Genomic DNA, 19,993 nt, shown 5'->3' with positions numbered 1-19,993 from the left:
TTATTGGGGCCACAGGAATGGCCCCAATTTAAATGTCCAATCCTAGTGCTTTTGGCACACGATATTGGCAGTCCCTGTCGACAATAGGCTGGCTTGTCTGCTTTTCCTAACGTATATGAAGACAATGGCACTTTCTGAGATTCCCATTCTTTTTCCTGTATCTCTCTCTAAACCTACTTTGGACAATCCTATACAATCCGTAGAGATTGTCCGATTCTGATCATGGCGGACAAGATCTCCGGCGCCAACATGGGTGCCGATGCTCATCTAGATGGAGAAAAGATGGACACAAAGGAGGGTACTATGTCTATTTCCCACGAGCCCCCGCGTGCTTATCTTGATGGCAACCGCTCGATTTACTTGGATTCTAGCATTACCTTTGAGAATTATGTCTACTGGGCTAAGCGGTCGCGCGAGGTTGAGAAGCACATTTCCACTGACGATGCGGGATTTGCGTACTGGAGAAAGAGGCTTTTCAGTAAAACGTCTGACACTCCAGTACAGAGTACGCCTGTCATCACTGAGACCAACCCCAAAAATACCAGCAGAACGGATGGCGATAGCGCAAGCGATAGTTGGGGTATCACCGAGACGGAATGGGAACAGGCACAACGGGCTGGGCGAACTGCAACCTGGGGTTCGATCTTCTATCTCATTACCACAGATATCCTCGGACCGATCAATGTCCCTTGGGCAATCAGTCAGATGGGCTATGGACCAGGAGCTGCACTTTACACCGTTTTTGGAGCCATGGCTTGTTACTCCGGCTTGCAACTGTGGAAGATCTTCGTCGGCCTCGACTCAACTCGATTCCCAATGCGCAATTATGGAGATTTGGCTTTCCGTGTCTATGGAAACTGGGCACGCATTTTGGTGAACGTCCTACAAAGCTTCCAGTTCTTCCTCAATGTGTCCCTGCTTATTGTAAGCAACGGACAAGGACTGGCCCAGATGGCCGTCGGTGCCAATGGCCAGGGGTTCCTGTGTTTCATCGCCGCTGAAGTTATCTTCATGGTCATCGGCTTTTTGCTTGGGCAGATTCGTACCCTGCAACGACTTTCTTACCTGGCCAACATTGCGATCTGGATGAATATAATTGTCGTCATCATGACTATGGTTGTGGTTCATCAGTATCCTCCTAATTACGAAGCCTCGTTCACTAGCTATGAGACCCCAAAGGGACCTGTGGTAACAAGCGGCTACTGGCCTGAGAGCTCAACCCTTAAGAACAAAGTCAATGCTATGATGAACGCTGTTTTCGCATACGGCGGCGCAACTCTCTTTAATGAGCTCATGGCTGAGATGAGACGGCCATATGACTTCTGGAAGGGTTTCGTTATTGCCGAAATATTCATCTACGTTTGCTACCTTCTCTGTGGCATGGTTGTGTACAGTGCGCAGGGCCAATTCACATTCAATCCTTCTTACCAGGGTAAGATATATAACATCCAAGTGAAATTCTAAGACTGCTAACAGTGCTAAAACAGGTATTCCAAACTCTGCTTACAGGTTCCAGACTTTGGGCAACGCCATCTCATTTATCACCGGCGTCATTGCAGCACTGTTATATGGTAACATTGGTATCAAAGTCTTCTACAACGTTGTTTTGCATGATATCTTCCATCTCCCGGATTTGAACAGCCGAACTGGTAAATTGGTGTGGGTAGGGCTCGGTAAGTTAATATCTACTTCCCCAAGACTCCACTGAATTCAAACATCTAACGACTCCTCTAGCACCTGCCTACTGGGCTCTCGCTTGGGTGATTGCCGCCGCAATCCCGCAAATCAGCAATCTCACATCCTTCGTTGGAGCCGCCTGCATCTTGCAGTTTTCTTACACATTCCCACCAATGTTGCTGGTTGGGTTCAACGTCCAGAATGACGCAATGCTCCCCGAAGAGGAATTTAATTCGGCAACTGGCGAGGTACAACGCTTGGATAGTGGAACGAAGCGGTGGATTAGAGGTTACAAGAAGAAGTTTGTGTGGAACACTTTTGATGTAATCTACTCCTTTGGTGCGCTATCTGCCGCTGGTCTGGGAATTTGGGCTTCAGTTACTTCGATGCACAAGTCATTCGAAGGGGGGAACCTGACGCCTTTCACCTGTGCGAACCCGGCTGGATAAATCGAGGTTCAGGGTTGAGTTATAGGACTGGGGGTGTTTTGAACATTGGGGAGTTTCATCGATCAATGTCTTTCGATCGTTTGTGTGTTCCTCTTTCTCTTATAGAGCAGACCTTGTGTATGAGTCTGAGAACGCGCCAAGATGTAGCTATACTGGCAGGTACTATTATTTTCGGCAAGAGCGAAGCTGTATGAACATCATGGAATTTAGATGAACAATTCATGTTATGACTCAAGCTACCCGATCAAGCCATGGATAAAAATCAAATCTTTCCGCTGCCTATTTCGGCAAGCCCACCCACTTCGGCCTCGATAAGTCCGACCGACTCTGACTATGTACCTTCGATTTCATCCCTCCCATCGCTCACACACTCGAATTCGAGTTCCTCATCTAGCCAAGCTAGATCCATACCCACTCCCACAACACCTACTATCCTCGAGGATACACCAGGGAAACCCTCCGGTATGGAGGGAAATCGCAATAAGCTCGCTCGCAACATAAGTGCCTTAGCGGACGCAGGATATCGCCCAGTATGGTCAAGGGAGTATGGGTACCCGGGAACAATCCCCGACGATATTACAGAGTTCCTCGATAGTAATAGCTATCGTAAGTCGACCTATATCCCTTCGAAAGCTAGAGGATTATTTTACTAATTTGATTTTAGGATTTGACGAGCTGATCGGCCCCCTAAGTAGTCTCTTTTGGCTAGCAGGCCTCGACGAGCTGGTCGACGCTATTTATGACCCAGCCATTGCCCTCCAAGACGAAGTACGTCTCATCCCTACCAATGTAGGTGTAGCATGGATCTTGGAGAGCCTGTTTGAAGAGGGCAAAATCTCAAGACCGATGTATGATCGGTACTTTTTGGAATACCATCAGCCATCGCTGGCAGTTATGCCACTCCGACTCGACCCGATCCCCCCACAAGTTGGACTCGAATGCGTTCGCCATAGATTGGAAGATCTCTTTCCCACCTGCAGGCCACAACTTCTACCTCAGGATATTACCACAGTTCGGGTAAAGGGCGACAAGAACAAGGATCGCCTGTCTGCAAAGATCCTTAAAGACTACATTGGCAAACTTGGTGGGGGCTCATTCTTGTACCGAGTGTCTACTCGGTCCGCTTTAGCTGCGCTGTTGGCTTTTTTCGTCCCGGTCGTCCACAGTAATAACTCGGACAATGAGTTAGGACCGGGAATTTATACCTCAGATTCTCTAGAATGGGTCCTGAGATTTGGCTCCGTCAATAGTGCTTTGTTGGTTTTTAAAAATCCGGATTTTAGCAACTTGGACGTTTGGAGCCCTGATATACCCAACTGGCAGCACATTGTCGCAACTTGGACTCGGAAATCTTTATCAAACGTACCTAATTCGGGATCTCTGCGATGGAAAACTGCAGATGTGATCAAAGGGCCAATCTCAAAGCCCGATTCACAAAAGAACTGTCTACCAGAACCTGGAGATGTTGCACAGGTAGTTGCTACTAGTTACGCAGGGTGCGGAGTGCTTTCTTCATCACTCGCGATGATCATCTGGATTGAGTAGATGTCCCCTATGTGAACCTTTTGCTGTTATCATTACCTTTGCTACCGATCGCAAGTTGGATCATGGAGATGTGACCTGGCGACTCTTTTGCTGTTAGTATCTATATGTTAACTGCGGTTACGTTTCCCTACGAATAGCTACGGACATTTTTATAAAGCATTGCTCTTTTGTACTACCCTAGTAAGTCTAGATTAATATGCTTAGAAAAGAATAGATACAGAGTGACAATGAAACCAGGCTTTTAGGTACTCATGAAGTCATGGCAGATCGCATATCCACCCCGGTTTCTACCGATAAACGCAGAAAGATGTCTGCTAACCTTGTTTACAAGTCTCTCTGCCATGGGGTGGATTCGAGTCTCTGTGCTGACTTTCTTACTGGTGGTGAATGGCGGCATTGGTGGACTCCGCAGTATATCAAAGGACAGCCGTTTCAATAGTCCTAGCGTTCTAGTGAGTGCAGCCTTCTTTACTTTTATTTAGATATATATACTAATTGGCTTTTATCTATAAGTTATCCCTAGGTCGTTATTATACCAGCTATTTCAAAAATTATTTATACTACATTACCCTATCTAGCTATGGCTCTTCTATTCCTAGTTAGGACACTAGTACTAGTCTAGCGCTTTTACCTACGTATATCTCGCTATTTACGGCTACTAGAGTAAGTTTGCTTATACTAACAATCTTTTAATCTGATCAATATGGTTTTTTCACAGTTTAACCGACTGACAATCCCCCGGGATCGAACTCAGAAGCCCCCTTTACACTTATTTCATTGAATCCCTCGCTGGCACAGTTAAACTATCCGTGCTTTTTCATGGACTACTACTTCTACGTCAAAAATGCCTTATTTACCTTACTAGCGGCTGTCAAAATAAATCATGTCTACAAACGACGAATTGAGTATTGCATTGAACAAACGTTGCCGACTGGAAGGGAGGGCATAATGGGAGTTGGGTACTAGATGTCATAACTTTGATCAAAATAAAGCTAGGATTATATACAGTACACCCGCAATCTAGAATTGGCATTGAATTTAGGAAACAATTGGACATAAGAGCGCCTCCGCAGTATAGCAGCGACGTGCAACAAAATCTTTATTTCTTCACATGTTCTTCAGTTTCGACACCCTGTACTTCATTATGAGTCGAGGTAGCAGCGTCATCATCAAATGAAAGCTTCCGCTCAAAAGCTACACTTTCAACATCAGGCAATTTGCCAAAGGCATGGAACTTTTCGAAGAGGACGCCCATCTCCTCGAGGGAGCGACCCTTCGTTTCCCTGACGATAAGGAAAACCCAGATAGCCATGGCAAAGCAGAAGCAACCAAACATAATAAAGGTGCGCCAGCCAATGTTATTGATGGCCGCTGGAGTCACGTAAGTGACCACAAAGTTGAAGAGCCACTGGGTTGCCGAACCGGTAGAAACACCGTACGAACGAAGGCGGGTAGGGAAAATCTCAGAAATATAAACCCATGGAATCGGTCCCCACGATGCGGAGTATCCAATGACGTAGAAATAAATCATGACAATCATAGCGAGGGAGGCTGATGAAATTCCGCCCTTCCCTTCTGGGTCAGGAGGGTAAGACACCAGAACACCACCGAGGATGAACATCATCGTGCACATCCAAAGAGCGCCGCCGATAAGAGACCACCGCCGACCGACCTTGTCGATACCAATGACAAGGAAGATTCCAGTGGTAACAACCTTGACAATACCGTAGATACCCGTTGTGAACAAGCTCGTGTTGCCTCCAGCCACTCCAACGGTTTGGAACAACTGGGGAGCATAGTACCCAATGCTGTTGGTACCTGTCCACTGCTGCCAGAACATCATCAAGAAACAATTGACAAAGCGAATTCGGTTTCCAGGCAGGAAAGGTTCTCTCCAACTAAGGCCCTGAGTTGATTCGACTTCGTGCTCAACAGCCGCTTTGATTTCAGCCATCTCAGTCTGAACCGCAGGGCTTGTAGTTGGCTCGTTGCGCATATACGCAAGGGCATCGAGTGCTTCCTCGAAGCGATTTTCTTTCGCTAACCAACGAGGAGATTCGGTCAAAAAGAACAAGCCAATCATCATCAGACCTCCTGGCACAAGCTGGAATCCAATAGGGATACGCCATTGTTTGGTTGTGGCGGGGATGGTTTCTGCAACACCATAGCAGAGCCAGTATGCAACGGTGACACCAATGACGAGGAACTCCTGGAAGAGACCAGCAATACGACCACGGATCGCTGGTGGGCAGTTCTCCGACACAAAGACTGGAGTGATGGCGGACATGCCTCCAATTCCGAAACCTGCAATCACTCGTCCACCGTACATATAAGATAATTCACTGTGAGCGGCGGTTTGGACAGCAGAGCCGATAAGGAAGAACATCAGGAATCCCATGATGGAATAGCGACGGCCAAACTTCTCGTTAACGAAGGAGGCGAGGATAGCGCCGAAGAAGCATCCGGCTGTGAGAAGTGAAACGACGTTCGATGAGACTTGGGCATTTTTGGCATCTGAAAATCCAGAACTTCCTTCCTGAAGTCCAAAGTCGGCTTTGAAACTTGGAAGTTCCAATACACTGCCCATCACGCCGGTGTCATATCCTTAGGGATTTATTAGTATATTGTGATAATGGAGAGATAGAGAGAGAGGGAGAGATCTTACCGAATAAGAATGAACCGGTATATGCTACCGTGGCGAGCACATACACACGACTGTTCTTGAATATACCCATTTTGCTAGACTCCCAGAGTATGTAGATTAAAAGGATTCGGATTGAGAATTAGACTTATAAAGCCCAGAGCACTAACCGATCTTCTCATTTGGGGAAAGAATACCCCGGATATATCGTGCCATGGGGTCAATAGCCGAGAAGAAGTGGATCTAACAGTTCAATTGTTTGGAGAAATGATGAAGTTGGGACTATAAAGACGGAGAAATTATCTCCTAATTTTACCACCAATCATCTTTCTTAAATATAAAAAGGAAAGTATGGCGAGCTCAGAAGGATCATCTCCCTGCGATAGCCGAAGCCACATTATACCTGGCGTTTCTTAATCTTTCCTCTTTCTTACCTTGCACTCACCTAATATAACTTAATTGCTTTCTTCTTGGTATGTGACTGGACTTATAACTTATGCCAATCTCTTGGCATCACTGCCAAGCCTTCTGGGGGTCTTTCATGAAGTTCAAATGCCGGTATCCTCCCACCCTCCCACCCGACCCCGGGTAGACCCCGGGTATATACTCCAAATCTGAAATTATTGTCAGATACAGTTCGGCTCACCGGGATAATGTTCATCTGCGCATTTGTACTTTATTCCCCCGGCTCCACAGTATAAATACACAATGCCCCCAAATAACATACCGGGGAACCCTAATGGTTATGCCGAGGTTCCCAGCGTTGCGCAATACGCTGATACTTAACAGCATCTCGTAAAACCATACCCTCATTCAACTGATCAGTCTCTCGTCGGAAGATCTCTTGCCACGGTGTTTGACTCTCGGGAACAGAGAACCCACCCCGAACCTTGAGGTCCTCATGACGACGCTGGAGTTCCTCCTCTCCAATCAAAATATCAACGCGACGTTTATTCAAATCTACCCGTAGCCGATCCCCGTCACGAAGAAGCGCAAGGTTCCCACCAGCTGCTGCTTCGGGGCTTGCATTCAAAATAGAAGGCGAGCCAGATGTACCAGACTGCCGGCCGTCACCGATGCAGGGAAGTGAGGTAATTCCTTGTCGCAATAGCCGTGTTGGAGGGTGCATGTTGACTACCTCAGCGGCGCCCGGGTAGCCCATGGGACCTGCGCCGCGCATGACCAAGATACTTCTATCATCGATTGGTGTCGCGGGATCGTCAAGTCGGCTATGGTAATCCTCTGGCCCGTCAAAGACCACAACGGCACCCTCGAATGCGTTGGGGTCGTCTGGGTTTTCAAGGAATCTTTGCCGGAAAGCTGTTGATATCACGCATGTTTTCATAATCGCCGAGTTAAATAGAGTGCCTTTCAGATGCAAGAATCCGACATCCTTCATCATCGGCTCGGTATACGCTCGGATAATCTGCCGGTTCCAGGTGTGCTTGCCACGCACGTTCCCTTCCACTGTTTTTCCATTACAGGTTAATGCATCTGGACGTAGTTTCCCGGCGTCTAACAACTCTGCCATGATAGCAGGGAGTCCGCCGGCGCGGAAATACTCCTCCCCTAAGAACTCGCCGGCGGGTTGCATGTTCAGGAGTAGAGGGATTTGAAACCCAATCTGGTCCCAGTCGTCAAGTGATAGTTCGACGCCGATATGTTTGGCCATGGCGTTAATATGTATGGGAGCGTTTGTACTCCCACCAATAGCGGTATTTGTGGCTATAACGTTTTCGAATGCTGCCCGTGTCATGATATCGCTTGGCTTACGGTCTGCGTGGACCATTTCGACAATGCGCTCGCCGGTCTCATACGCGCACTGGCCCCGTTCCCGGTATGGAGCTGGAATTGCTGCCGAGCCTGGGAGCGCCATGCCCAGTGCTTCTGCTAGTGCGTTCATCGTTGAGGCTGTACCCATAGTATTGCAATGGCCGACAGACGGTGCTCTGTATGATATCAGCATATGCTTCTTCCAATTTTAACTTCACTTCTAGCAGAAACATACCCACGAGCCACATAATCCATGAACTCCTCCCGATTCATCTCGCCAGCAGCATACATCTCTCTTCCCTTCCAGACTACCATCCCTGATCCCGCGAGATCATTCTTCAGATATCCGTTCAACATCGGACCAACATTTAAACAAATGGCCGGGATATTCTAACACATAGTGTTAGCTTTACCATTGACGAGCGAACGACAAAAGCACAAAAGCCTACACATACCACAGTAGCAGCCGCCATCAATGCCGCAGGCGTCGTCTTATCACATCCCGTCAAAGCACAACCCCATCCAACGGATAGGCATACAAAATCTCCACCAAACCAAGATACGCAAGATTGCGATCCAAACACGCCGTCGGTCTACGCGAGCTCTCCTGAATCGGATGCGTAGGAAACTCTAATGCAATCCCACCAGCGCTGCGAATACCCTCACGCACCCGCTTCGCCAACTCCAAATGGTGCCGGTTACAAGGCACGAGATCCGAGCCTGACTGCGCAATACCGATAATCGGCTTCCCGGACATGAGCTCCTCGCGTGTCAGTCCATAATTAAGATACCGCTCGATATACAGAGCTGTCATGCCTGGATTTTCGTCGTCGTTGAACCATCGTGTTGAGCGTAGCTTGCGCTGTGGTGCTGTGGTGCGGATTTGGAGATTTGCCAGCTTTTTTTCTAGATCGTGGGTTCGCTTGCGGAGGGCGAGGAGCTCGCTTTCGCAGTCTTCGATATTTGGGGGTGGGTTGTTGCTGCAGGAACAACCTTTGCAGGTGGATTTGGTGTTGCACGACATTGGTCGCGGATTTTATTGTGGGGGACTATATACTATTGGGACTTTGGCTTGATAGGGCTGGAGTTGATGTATAAGGAAGAAAATCCGAGTTAAAGGAAGCCGAGACCGAAGCCGAAAATGTGCCGGGGCCGACCCCGGAGTTCGGCATATCGGCCCCGGATTTGGTGGGATAAGAATAGCTTATGCGGCCTTGAGATGTCTTTTCAGTGGGCTCAGGTATTCCGTTTAGATGACCTATCGGTTTTATAGGTAGAAGGCACAGAATGGTGGAAAAGGCTTAACTTGCAGAAACAACTTCTTGATATATTATAGCCTTCGATATGTCTCATCCGAAGGACGTTAGTACAAAGGAAACAAAGAGTAGACACGAATATATAATTCCACCCCACGCTGTCCACACTGATCCACTCTAGAACGAGTGGAACTGCCATATGCCCTACGTCGATGTACATTGGTCTACAATGTGTTTCCCTTAAGAGTCAAGAGGGTTGTTCTATTCACATGTCCCTATTAATAACAAAATCCCAGACGCCATCTATGCAAGAAGAATTCTACTGAGCTGCGCACTGTGCCGGTTCATCGTCGTCTTCCTCGTCTTCCCATCCCGATGCGTCATGGCCATCCATCGCACCGAATTCTTCCATCCGGCCCTTGGGGTCGTATTCAACCTCGTCCACGGTCTCGCACTTGATAGGGGAGCTGGGTTTGGGGAGAATTTCCTTAAGCTTCTCAATCATCTCTGGGGTGGGTTTCCACTGGCTATCTGGGAACTTGACGTCAACAACCAAGTACAGGTCGCCGCGGGCATCAGTACGCTTCATCGGCATTCCCTCTCCGGGAACCTTAAGGACCTGTCCGGGTGAGAGGACAGTACCGGGGGTGAGGGGGTGGTTTAGCTCGATTCCACGGCCGTCAAGGTGCTTGATCACAACGCGGGAGAATCCGGTCAAGGATTCAGCAAGAGTGATATCAATAGTTGCGCGGAGATCCGAACCGGCTCGTGTAAACACGGGGTGCTCTTCCTCAATGATTTTGAAAACAATGTCGCCGGGCTCTTGATCGGGCACCTGGTCGGCCTCGCCTTCCAAGATAATCCTGTCTCCCTCCCTAGAGTACAGTGAGCATATGATCCAGTTAGATGAAGGGAAAAAAAATTGCTGTCTTACCTCGCGCCTCGGGGTATGTAGATCTCCAGGATCTTCTTCGCCTCGGTCGTTCTTGTGCCCTTGCACTTCTTACACTTATCCTTGGGGGCGAAGTATGAGCCTTCTCCGTTACATGTGGAGCAGATAACTGTCTGCTGGGTCACGAACTGGCCCATACGCTGCAGGACCTCCTTGTGGCCATGGCCGTCGCAAGTTGCGCACTTTTTGGCAGTGGCCTTTTCCTTGCCACCCTTGCCCTTGCAGTGTCCGCAAATGACGTTCTTGACGCTCGAAAACCTAACAGTCTTGCCCTTGTACAGATCCTCCAGGCTGACTTCGTAATCTTGCTCTTCGCTAGGGCTCTTGCGCGGTTTGTTGGAGCGACCACCGGGCATACCTCCCATTCCTCCCATTCCTCCCATACCAGGCATCCCGCCCATGCCACCCATGCCAGCACCAAACATCTGTGCTAGCAAGTCATCCAAGTCAGGTTGTCCTGCCATGCCAGGCTCACCCGAGCCGTTGAAGGCAGACATGCCATGTGTGTCGTAGAGGTGTCGCTTGTCATCGTCATAGAGAATATCGTAGGCCTCCTGCACGGCCTTGAATCTGATAGAGGCTTCCTCACGCTCGCCTTCGGGGACTTTGTCGGGGTGGTTGGCCAAGGCCGCCTATTAAAACGCCGCCGTCTGTCAGTATCGCCGGAATACGGAGATGATCGGGATTCGTCTTGCCTTGCGGTATGCCTTGCGGATATCCTCTTTGGTTGAGCTCTGATGGATCTCTAGGACCTCTATATGAAAAACCCATTAATATGATATTCTTTGTAGTTGATTCGCGCAAACAAGCACATACCATAGAGGTCAGCTCCAGCCGTAGCCACTGAAAACATTGTTAGTAGAGTCGAAGAACAACACGAGTTTCCAACGTACTTATCAGTGATTAATCGTATAAAATACGATCGGACTTTTCTTCAATAGAGACAGGCTGACAACCTAACCCCAGTAACAAGAAACAAACGTTGGTGAATGAGATGTGAGAGCGGGAGTTGTTGATTCCAAAGTTGAGAAATTTTGTTCGGGAGCTCCGCGCCGCAACTCCGCAACTCCGCACATCTCAAGAGATCGGCCTTTTCTTTCTATTTGGACTATTTCGCAATGAGAAGTCCTCAAGGGCTATTTGCCAGGCACTCTTGGTCCCGCTTCCAATGCAGAGCCTTCTCTTCTTCTCCGGCTGCTCGGGCACCTAATTCGAAGAACAAACTGCCAAATGGCCCTGCGCGCACACGTTTTGCGCCCTCACCCACCGGATACCTCCATCTAGGCTCCCTACGGACAGCGCTCTTCAACTATTTGCTTGCGAAACGCACAGGCGGTCAATTCCTGTTGCGCATTGAGGACACAGACCAGGTTCGTGGACCGCGCTCCGTCGCATGGACTTACGGCTGATTACGGTAGAAACGGACGATTCCCGGGGCAGAACAGCGACTTTACGATGATCTACAATGGGCAGGATTAAATTGGGATGAAGGTAAATCTGAAATATATACAGATATTGAGGGAAATCGCTGACTTTTGCTTTGCTGACAGGTCCCGTCATTGGTGGTCCTTATGGACCTTACAGACAAGTGAGATATCACTCCTTTGTCACAAAGCGAATAATCCCTAACATTTTGTTCCCGTGCAGTCCGAAAGAACAGCGTTATATCAGTCCCACGCCAATGACCTGATCTCCAATGGTCATGCATACCGGTGCTTCTGCTCCGCAGAACGATTGGATTCGATCGCCCGTCACCGCAGCCAGGCAGGACTGCCACCTGGCTATGACCGGAAATGCGGCGATATATCTGCCGAAGAATCAGAAGACCGAGCCGCCAAGGGAGAGTCACACATTATTCGATTAAAAGTGGAGGAATACCCCATGTTCAATGATCTGGTTTACGGGAAATCTGGTCAGAATCGGCTGAACAACTCGAAGCTGGATTTCATCGACCGTGTATATAACGACCCGGTTCTTATCAAATCAGACGGACACCCCACGTACCACTTGGCAAATGTCGTGGATGATCATTGCATGAAGATCACTCATGTTATCCGAGGAACAGTGAGTTCACTTGTTATATTTGTAGCTATCAAGTCACAAGGTACTGAACTAACATCTACTAGGAATGGATGGCATCCACACCTATGCACATGGCGCTATATAATGCTTTCAAGTGGACGCCGCCAAGCTTTGCTCATGTCCCTTTGCTCGTCGACCGGAGTGGACAAAAGCTCAGCAAGCGCAATGCAGACATCGATCTCTCATCATTCAGAGATCAGCAAGGCATCTTCCCAGCCACCTTGGTGAACTTTGCTTCGCTTCTAGGCTGGTCACACTCCGAAAAGTCTGATGTGCTAAGCCTAAAGGAACTGGAACAAATTGTATGTTTTTCTCAGTCCCGCGAAAACGCCGTAATTTCTAATGATGCTACCAGTTCAATTTAAAAATCACCCGAGGCAACACTGTCGTCTCCTTTGAGAAACTCCAGTTCCTCCAGAAGGCACATATCCAACGCTTGGTCAAAAGCGGCGGCCCCGAATTCGATGAGATGGTGAAGAAAGTGAGCTCGGTGGTAGAAGAAAGCTACCCTCTGGACGAACTGTAAGTCAACCACCAGTCGTAAAAATCCCACGCGGAGATTATATGGTACCAAATGACTAACACCCAGCAGCGCCACGATCCTCAAAGGTCGCACTCTCTCCGAATACATCGCGCCCCTCATCCGTGCAGATGTCAACAGCTACACAGATGCAAAGGAGTTCGCCGAGCGTAACTCCGTATTCTTCACTCCAAAACTCAGCAGAGCCCCTTACAAACCGGTCTCACCCCAACCATCCCCAGAGGTCCCAATTCAAGCCCTGCACACCGCAGCAGCCGCTTTAACCCTCGTCCCGCCTTCTGCCTGGAACATTGAAACGCACCGCGACAACATTAACAGCTACGATGGCGCGGAAAGCATAATCATCACCGCGTCTGAGTCAGAGATATCCATTGACCCTAAGAGCGCAGGCAAAATATTCAAAAAGGAGCTGTATCACTACCTCCGCTGGGCTCTATCGGCTTCTGCACCTGGGCCTGGAATCTCAGAGACTATGGTAGTCCTCGGGAGAGATGAGACACTTCGCCGAGTGCAGGATGCCAAAGCATTGACACAGTCCTTGGTTCCTTCTGCTGGCCGGAGAGTTCCTAAGGGAACTTTGCCTGAGGATCAGAGTTGGATGGGGAGTCTTGCGACTAATCGGTAATATAAAATGAGGAGACCGAGTGACTGTACTATAGCTGTATCTGATATAACCAAATCCCAATATGTATTTTCCGAACACAATATTATGATACATTCAATCAATTGGTAGGCAGATTGCCTATCTTCAATTGCAGCAATTAACTCATGATGAGCGGCTGTCTTGATCTACAATTCTTCTCTACCATGAATATCCTGGTTGATTGATATGGGAGAAATTAAACGTACTCATGTGCATTGCGGTTTAAACACTATCAGTCTTTACGTACAACTTGAGATGGCCCTATCAATCAGAGCTCCTGTTTACTTCCTGTTGACTGCTCCAGATGATGCAGACTTGAGAACACGCCTTCTTTGTCCGCCAGCAATTCCGATGGATGTCCTTCTTCTATGATTCGACCACTATCCAGAACGACAACTCGGTCAAAGTCGAGCATGGTATGAACTCTATGCGCAACCATAATGATAGTGCAGTTCTGGAATTCCTGGCGAATGATCTGCTGGACTTTGGCATCTGTCTCTACATCCAGGCTGATTGTAATGATTAGTTAGAATTCAAAACAAAGAAGCAAAGAAATCACATACCTGCTTGTAGGCTCATCTAGGATCAGAATATTACTTTTCTTCAGAAGCGCCCTTCCTAGGCAAAACAGCTGTTTCTGACCTTCAGACAAAGTCGTGTCAGTCAATATTGCATCTAGCAACACTCCATTGTTAGCGCCGCTGTTCGTCGCAGACACAAGGGAATTCCAGATTTCGACACATTTGAGAGCTTCGATGATATCAATATCGGTGGCGAGACCTAAAGGATCGATGTTTTGCCGAATAGTACCAGGGAAAAGGAAGGCTTCTTGACTGAGAGAACTGATCCGATGCCGAATCAATGATCGAGGAATTGTCGAGATGTCTATTCCATCAATAAGGATCTGGCCAGAAACTACCTCGTTAAGACGGAGTAGTGATAGAGCCAGGGTGCTCTTGCCACTGTGAACGGTCAGCCTTCTAGTACAGTTTGTTTTCAAGGTTGTATCTGCTCACCTTCCGGTCCTACCACACAACCCAACTTTCTCCCCGGTACGAATATCCAGATGAACACTGTGCAACACGGGATCTGTGTGCTCAGACTCATATGCAATGTCTGCACCAACGAATGAGATATCACCGCCACTTGGCCATTGTGTGTCTGGAAGCTGCTCATAGGCTGCATATTGTTCCTCGCTGGGTGTATCTTCCGAGAACTCCTTAATCCTAGAAATCGCACCCAAAGACGTTTCTAGGAGAGTCCAGCTCTGGATCAGGTCTGAGAGGATATTTCCTAGATCCATCATCCCAATTAGGGCAATACCCAATAAACCAGGGCTCACTTGTCCGCGCAGAGGTACAGCAACCCCGACCAGAATGACCGTCATGCCGGTCACCATTAGTTTCAGCACCAGGCCGAGCCATTGCTGAATGCACAGCAGTAGATAGAATGGCCTTTGGGACTTGTCGAGTAAATCAAGCATTTTTGACGTAGAAGCAGGAGTCCATGAAAAGGCACGGATGGTGACTATACCAGCGAGGGATTCAATGAAGTGAGTATAAAGGGGGCTTTTGAGCTCGATCCTGGGGAGTTGTCAGTCTTTTAAACTGTGAAAAAGCATGTTGAACTAATCAAAACATTGTTACTGCGGGCAAACGTACTCTAGTAGCCGTAACTGGCGAGATGTGCGCAGGTAAAAGCGCTGGACTAGCACTAGCATCCCAACTAGGAAGGGCAGAGCTACAGCCAGATAGGGCAATGCAGCTATCGCAATCGCGGCTTGTGAAAGGGCCCCAACAAGTTCTTGATATTGTTCAAGTTAGAAACCCGCAGAATAATCGGACAGCATGTACAATGATGGACTTACGGAATCCTGTGGTGATGAAACCTCGAGGGAGGATCATGTCCACTAACCTCATGTCTTGGCTGAAACGGGTGATGAGAGAGCCGGTGTCTACGTGAGATAGGAAGTACAAAGGGGCACTAAACATGTTAGCTAGTCATATTTGGATTGAAGGATTGGAAATATCACCTCATGCAAGTTTGCAGCACGGTAGCATGAACATTTCTCGATGCGGCTGGTACAATGACGACCCACGTCCAACTTATAGACGAAAGCTAGTTAGCATAAAAATCCGAACGAGAAGAAGAAGGCTTCACTTACTATACCGCCAGAACCATCGAAGCGGCTTCGATGAAAGATAATGCCCCATACATTCCAAGCCAATAACCCAATCCCGAGCTCGAAACACTGTCGCCGCTAGAGGACCACATCCCAATCCAAGCATCTATGCAAAAATTATTAGCATCATACGGTATTAGTCATTAATCAAGGGGAACTTTGACATACTGCGGAGTCCACCAATGCCGCCATTTACCACCAGTAGGAAAGTCAGCACAGAGACTCGAACCCACCCCATGGCAGAGAAATAGTACTTGTAAACAGAGATATCAGACGTCTGGCGGCGTTCATCGGTAGAATTTGGGGTGGATATGTGGCTTTCCATGACTTCATGAGTCTCTGGTAGCCCGACTGTATTGTCGTCCTGCATATCCTCTTTCTCGATCTGGATGCCTAACCGGTTAATATATCCTCCGGCATGATTGGCAAGCTGAGAGAAGCTGCCTTGCTCCAAAATATTGCCATTCTTTCCGAGTACGACTATAAAGTCGGCTTGCGGTAGATATTTAACTAGTGCTAGTGGTCAGTATACACCACAAGTGACAGATGAAGATATCGAGGGTTGAGAAACGCACCATTGTGAGTAGTGAGGAACACAGTACAGCCCAGTCGACGCAGCAGTCCAGACGGGCCAAAGATATTGTTGAATACCAGGCGAGCGGTTGCATTATCAAGAGCACTCAAAGTATCATCGAAGCACGCAATCCTCTTGCGAGCATAGAGAGCTCGCGCTATAGCCTATATATAGTAAATCAGTTTACAAACCCATTGCCATTATTTCCAGAGCGGATCGATATCGAGGGAAATAATTTTGTACTTACGATTCTTTGCTTTTGTCCTCCACTAAGTTTGGAGCCTTTGCTACCAACGACCGTCTCATCACCCGCTGGCATCTTCTTAAGATCAGAATCCAGCGCACAAGCGCTCACCACCGTCGAATACCAATTAGCGTCAAATGCAGCGGATAAATTCTCCCCAATGATATTTTCCCGGATTGTCGTATTGGTTAGCCATGGAGTTTGCTCACAGAAAGCCAGGTCTGTGTACTTAATGAAGGCTTCGCCGTCGAGAACAGACGTCTCATTTGCGAGGCCTTTGAGGAAGGTAGACTTCCCACTCCCGACAGGACCGACAATTGCAACTAGAGTACCCGAAGGCAAGGGACCCAAATTGAGTGTGATACCAGCAATATCTGACGGAGAGCTACTCCAGCCAAACCGGGCATTTTGCAGGGAGATCAGGACGTCGGATTGATTCTCTGAGGAAATCCCCATAGTCCCGAGTTCAAATTCAGATAAACTCGTAGGTAGTATATGAGAAGGATCTGCTTCCGGTTGGAGCAATTTTCTTCTTTCTGTGTAAATGAGGTCAATTCGCTGTGCATCTTGCTCAGCAGGGCGTGTCTCAGAGTACTTACCAACAATATTTGGACGTCTCAAGAAGTCCTGGACCCGATATAGACATCCTATTGATGCGAATGTATCTGGAACTGCCAGTAATAGATGCATGAGAGGACTGATTAACAGATTTATCAGTGAAAGGGCTGTGGTGGCTTGTGAGACGGAAAGACCATCAGACCCTTGCACCTTCGCAACCACAGCATAGGTCGCAAAGGTGGCCAACTGCGCAATGATTGTTGGAAGGTTTACTAAAAGCGTTTGTCAGTCTAATATCGGTGTTTTCAATCGAATTCCTCATCAGGAACTTGCAAGTCTACCTACTCATGCAGACACGGACGGTTTGGATTCGGCGGAATTTCTTGGAGATCTCAAGCTCCTCAATCCTCAGGCTTTCAATGGATCCCTTTATGATCTCTGCTAGTCCTAGAAATTTCACGTTTTTTATTGAGCTGAGGACATGGCTGGTGAAATTGATGCGCTTCTCGGTAGCTTGTAGCCATGTCTTCTGGCGAGCAGACACAGCATTGCCCATCGCAAAAGAAGCAGCAGTGAAAGCTAACCAACACTGGTAGTAAGTATATTGTGACCATTACTTATGATCTGAAGTCAGAAGACATACCTGCTACAATTATAATGGGTGTGATACAGACAACGCCAATCTGAGTCTGAAGGATCCATGCAGCTAGTCCCAGCTGTATAATACAAGCCCAAGACTCGCACACTGTAGAGTGAAAGTACTCCGCAAGCATTTCAACGTCAGCACCCATGAGGGACATGGCACTAGACTCATCGGTGCTACCCAGTGGCAGCTCCATCATGTGCTGATAGACAAGAGCCATAAGTCCACCACGGACCATAGTCGTAGCACGAAATCCTAGGTGCTCGTATGATGCCGTAGTTACCTAAATTACAAAAGCCAGTCGGTTAATGGCCATCCGGTAATGGAACAAGTGGTTAAAGACACAAGACTTACAGCAATTCCAATAAAGACGATCGCGATGGCTCCTATCAATCCATAACCAATATTCAACGAAGATTCAGTCTGTTCGAGGAATGTGACGGTTTTTCCAACTAGAAATGGCTGCGCTATGTTAAACCCTATCAGGGCGAGCCGAGGAAGAGCAATAGCAGCAATATCCCAGCGAAGACAACTGACGATAGCCAGCAGCAATGCATGCTGACGATTCTGGTCACACAGCGCCCATGACTTTGAAAACCGGTCGGATAAATCACTAGACGACAGCTTCTCATGAATGTTAGGTAGTGAATCGCTAGTGAGCAGCAAGGTATGTCCCTTTCTCAGCAATTCATTGAGCCAGGCAAACAATCCCCGACTAAAGAGCCCGCTTGTACTCTCAATAGACTGATTCTTTTCGGCCGGCAACAACCATTTCCGTTTTTCAACATTCGCTAGCACCAGGAGAAGCAGCTTGGTGACCAGAGACGCAGTGAGGCAGGCTGGATATGCTATACCATGTGGTAACAGCCAGGCTGTGCGTACTCGAGCGGTGTCTAGAAGCACCGTAATAAACAGATATGCAGAAGCAAGGAACGAGGGTCGAACAGCCCGGCTATGCTCTAAATGAAGCAGAACAACGATGAAAACTGCCACTATAAGGCTGATGGTAGCACCCGCAAGTGACACATATTTTGCGGGGTAGTTCTGCGTCGCACTAAATACAAGCAGCACGACTTGAATTCCTGCCACTACTGTCGCGATAGCCTGTATAGGGCATTATTTAGACGTTTCAGGTCGGATCATTGATAGATAGCGAGACTCACCAGCGTCAATAAATGAATCGATGAAGATTTTACTTTCAAGGGCTCTCTGGATAGCTGGTACAGGCGAATTGGTAATAGCAGGAGAAAACAAGCTGCTGGAGTAATGTTGAATATCCAAGCTTCAAATAGAACTTGGCATTGTTAGTGTGGGGAATCCCTAGGCGCCCAGATATAGGAGAGATGAACCTGTGAAGTCGAACCTACGACAATTATATTGGCTGACCACAGGCCCAAAGAGGCTGTCACAGGTGTCCACGTTCGCCATTGCAACGCAGATATAAGCTTCTATGGTTTGTGTGGAACAGCCCTGGGGTTGGATTTAACATATGGGATTCAGCCCCAAAAAAGACACAGGGGGCCGGTTTGACGGTAGCCTGATAACAAGCTATAGAACTCCGTTAAATCCGTACGGAGTCCGTCTTGAGCAGGGATTGTTAGTAATCTCAAGATTACCTTGTTGTTTAGGCTACAATCCAAGTCCTAGAGTGAACGAATAGCCATAAAGAAGTCAAGTTTCTCTTAAAACGCACTTATATTCTTGAACTGAACAAAAGCTTGAGGAATCAGAAGATAGAATTAACAACACTATATCAAAACACTGTGCTTCGCTGACAAATACATAGAAAAACGGTGAAAACCAAGGACAAAATCCAACTCCCAAAACCGGAGATCGGACAGGGAATAAAGCCATAAGCACCAATCCAAGGGAAAACCATAAGTGACAGAGAAACGAAAATAACACCATGCCAAAAGGTCCAGAAAAAGGAAAAGATTAAACCCAGAGGGAGTTGAAACAGCGAGGGCGTCAGTCGAGAAAAGCGTGAATGACAGGAATCCCCAGAAGGATGCGCCATGACACAGTCAGGCGCAGGATTGGTCTCAACAACACCGAAAGATGAAGGAGAACATAAGAGCATGAACAATGACATGATAGTCTCGTAATTTTAAACAGGAAGAGAAGTTGTAGTCGGCCCCTCGGGAATTATCGTATGTGAAGAAGAAAACTGCCCATAAGGAATCCAAGGGAGCTTGGTCGTCAAAAGGAAAGCCAAGTTTTATCATGAGCCGTG

General features: G+C 47.8%; 6 protein-coding genes across 6 annotated transcripts; 2 read left to right on the top strand and 4 right to left on the bottom strand.

Annotated features, from left to right (window-relative positions):
- Nucleotides 1-222: 222 nt before the first annotated feature.
- On the top strand, nt 223-3,671 carry PGRI_017260 (Amino acid transporter, transmembrane; the record flags this gene model as incomplete). Its single annotated transcript, XM_040789439.1, has 5 exons — nt 223-1,432; nt 1,488-1,673; nt 1,735-2,106; nt 2,376-2,732; nt 2,791-3,671. The coding sequence occupies 5 exons, from the start codon at nt 223-225 to the stop codon at nt 3,669-3,671; spliced, it is 3,006 nt and encodes a 1,001-aa protein (XP_040646392.1).
- Nucleotides 3,672-4,770: 1,099 nt separating this feature from the next.
- PGRI_017250 (Major facilitator superfamily domain, general substrate transporter) lies at nt 4,771-6,406 on the bottom strand (the record flags this gene model as incomplete). Its single annotated transcript, XM_040789438.1, has 2 exons — nt 4,771-6,275; nt 6,337-6,406. The coding sequence occupies 2 exons, from the start codon at nt 6,404-6,406 to the stop codon at nt 4,771-4,773; spliced, it is 1,575 nt and encodes a 524-aa protein (XP_040646391.1).
- Nucleotides 6,407-7,048: 642 nt separating this feature from the next.
- Nucleotides 7,049-9,109, bottom strand: PGRI_017240 (IlvD/Edd family dehydratase; the record flags this gene model as incomplete). The annotated part of the gene is made up of 4 exons (XM_040789437.1): nt 7,049-8,261; nt 8,321-8,475; nt 8,541-8,576; nt 8,756-9,109. The coding sequence occupies 4 exons, from the start codon at nt 9,107-9,109 to the stop codon at nt 7,049-7,051; spliced, it is 1,758 nt and encodes a 585-aa protein (XP_040646390.1).
- A 551-nt stretch (nt 9,110-9,660) lies between these two features.
- PGRI_017230 (putative DnaJ domain protein (Mas5)) lies at nt 9,661-11,146 on the bottom strand (the record flags this gene model as incomplete). Its single annotated transcript, XM_040789436.1, has 4 exons — nt 9,661-10,216; nt 10,276-10,925; nt 10,965-11,047; nt 11,110-11,146. 4 exons carry the CDS (start codon nt 11,144-11,146, stop codon nt 9,661-9,663), a joined length of 1,326 nt encoding a protein of 441 aa, XP_040646389.1.
- A 265-nt stretch (nt 11,147-11,411) lies between these two features.
- Nucleotides 11,412-13,541, top strand: PGRI_017220 (glutamate--tRNA ligase MSE1; the record flags this gene model as incomplete). Its single annotated transcript, XM_040789435.1, has 7 exons — nt 11,412-11,663; nt 11,712-11,784; nt 11,844-11,881; nt 11,941-12,357; nt 12,420-12,677; nt 12,731-12,897; nt 12,968-13,541. 7 exons carry the CDS (start codon nt 11,412-11,414, stop codon nt 13,539-13,541), a joined length of 1,779 nt encoding a protein of 592 aa, XP_040646388.1.
- A 286-nt stretch (nt 13,542-13,827) lies between these two features.
- Nucleotides 13,828-19,188, bottom strand: PGRI_017210 (ABC transporter, integral membrane type 1; the record flags this gene model as incomplete). Its single annotated transcript, XM_040789434.1, has 14 exons — nt 13,828-14,068; nt 14,123-14,521; nt 14,576-15,142; nt 15,221-15,362; nt 15,427-15,542; nt 15,592-15,663; nt 15,724-15,847; nt 15,910-16,251; nt 16,317-16,479; nt 16,563-17,389; nt 17,463-17,696; nt 17,761-18,043; nt 18,115-18,864; nt 19,147-19,188. The coding sequence occupies 14 exons, from the start codon at nt 19,186-19,188 to the stop codon at nt 13,828-13,830; spliced, it is 4,302 nt and encodes a 1,433-aa protein (XP_040646387.1).
- Nucleotides 19,189-19,993: the final 805 nt, after the last annotated feature.

Source organism: Penicillium griseofulvum, assembly GCF_001561935.1.
Source record: "Penicillium griseofulvum strain PG3 chromosome Unknown contig_80, whole genome shotgun sequence".
NCBI classification, from domain to species: domain Eukaryota; kingdom Fungi; phylum Ascomycota; class Eurotiomycetes; order Eurotiales; family Aspergillaceae; genus Penicillium; species Penicillium griseofulvum.
Note: the sequence above shows the minus strand (reverse complement) of the source record. Positions and strands in the feature narration are given on the sequence as shown.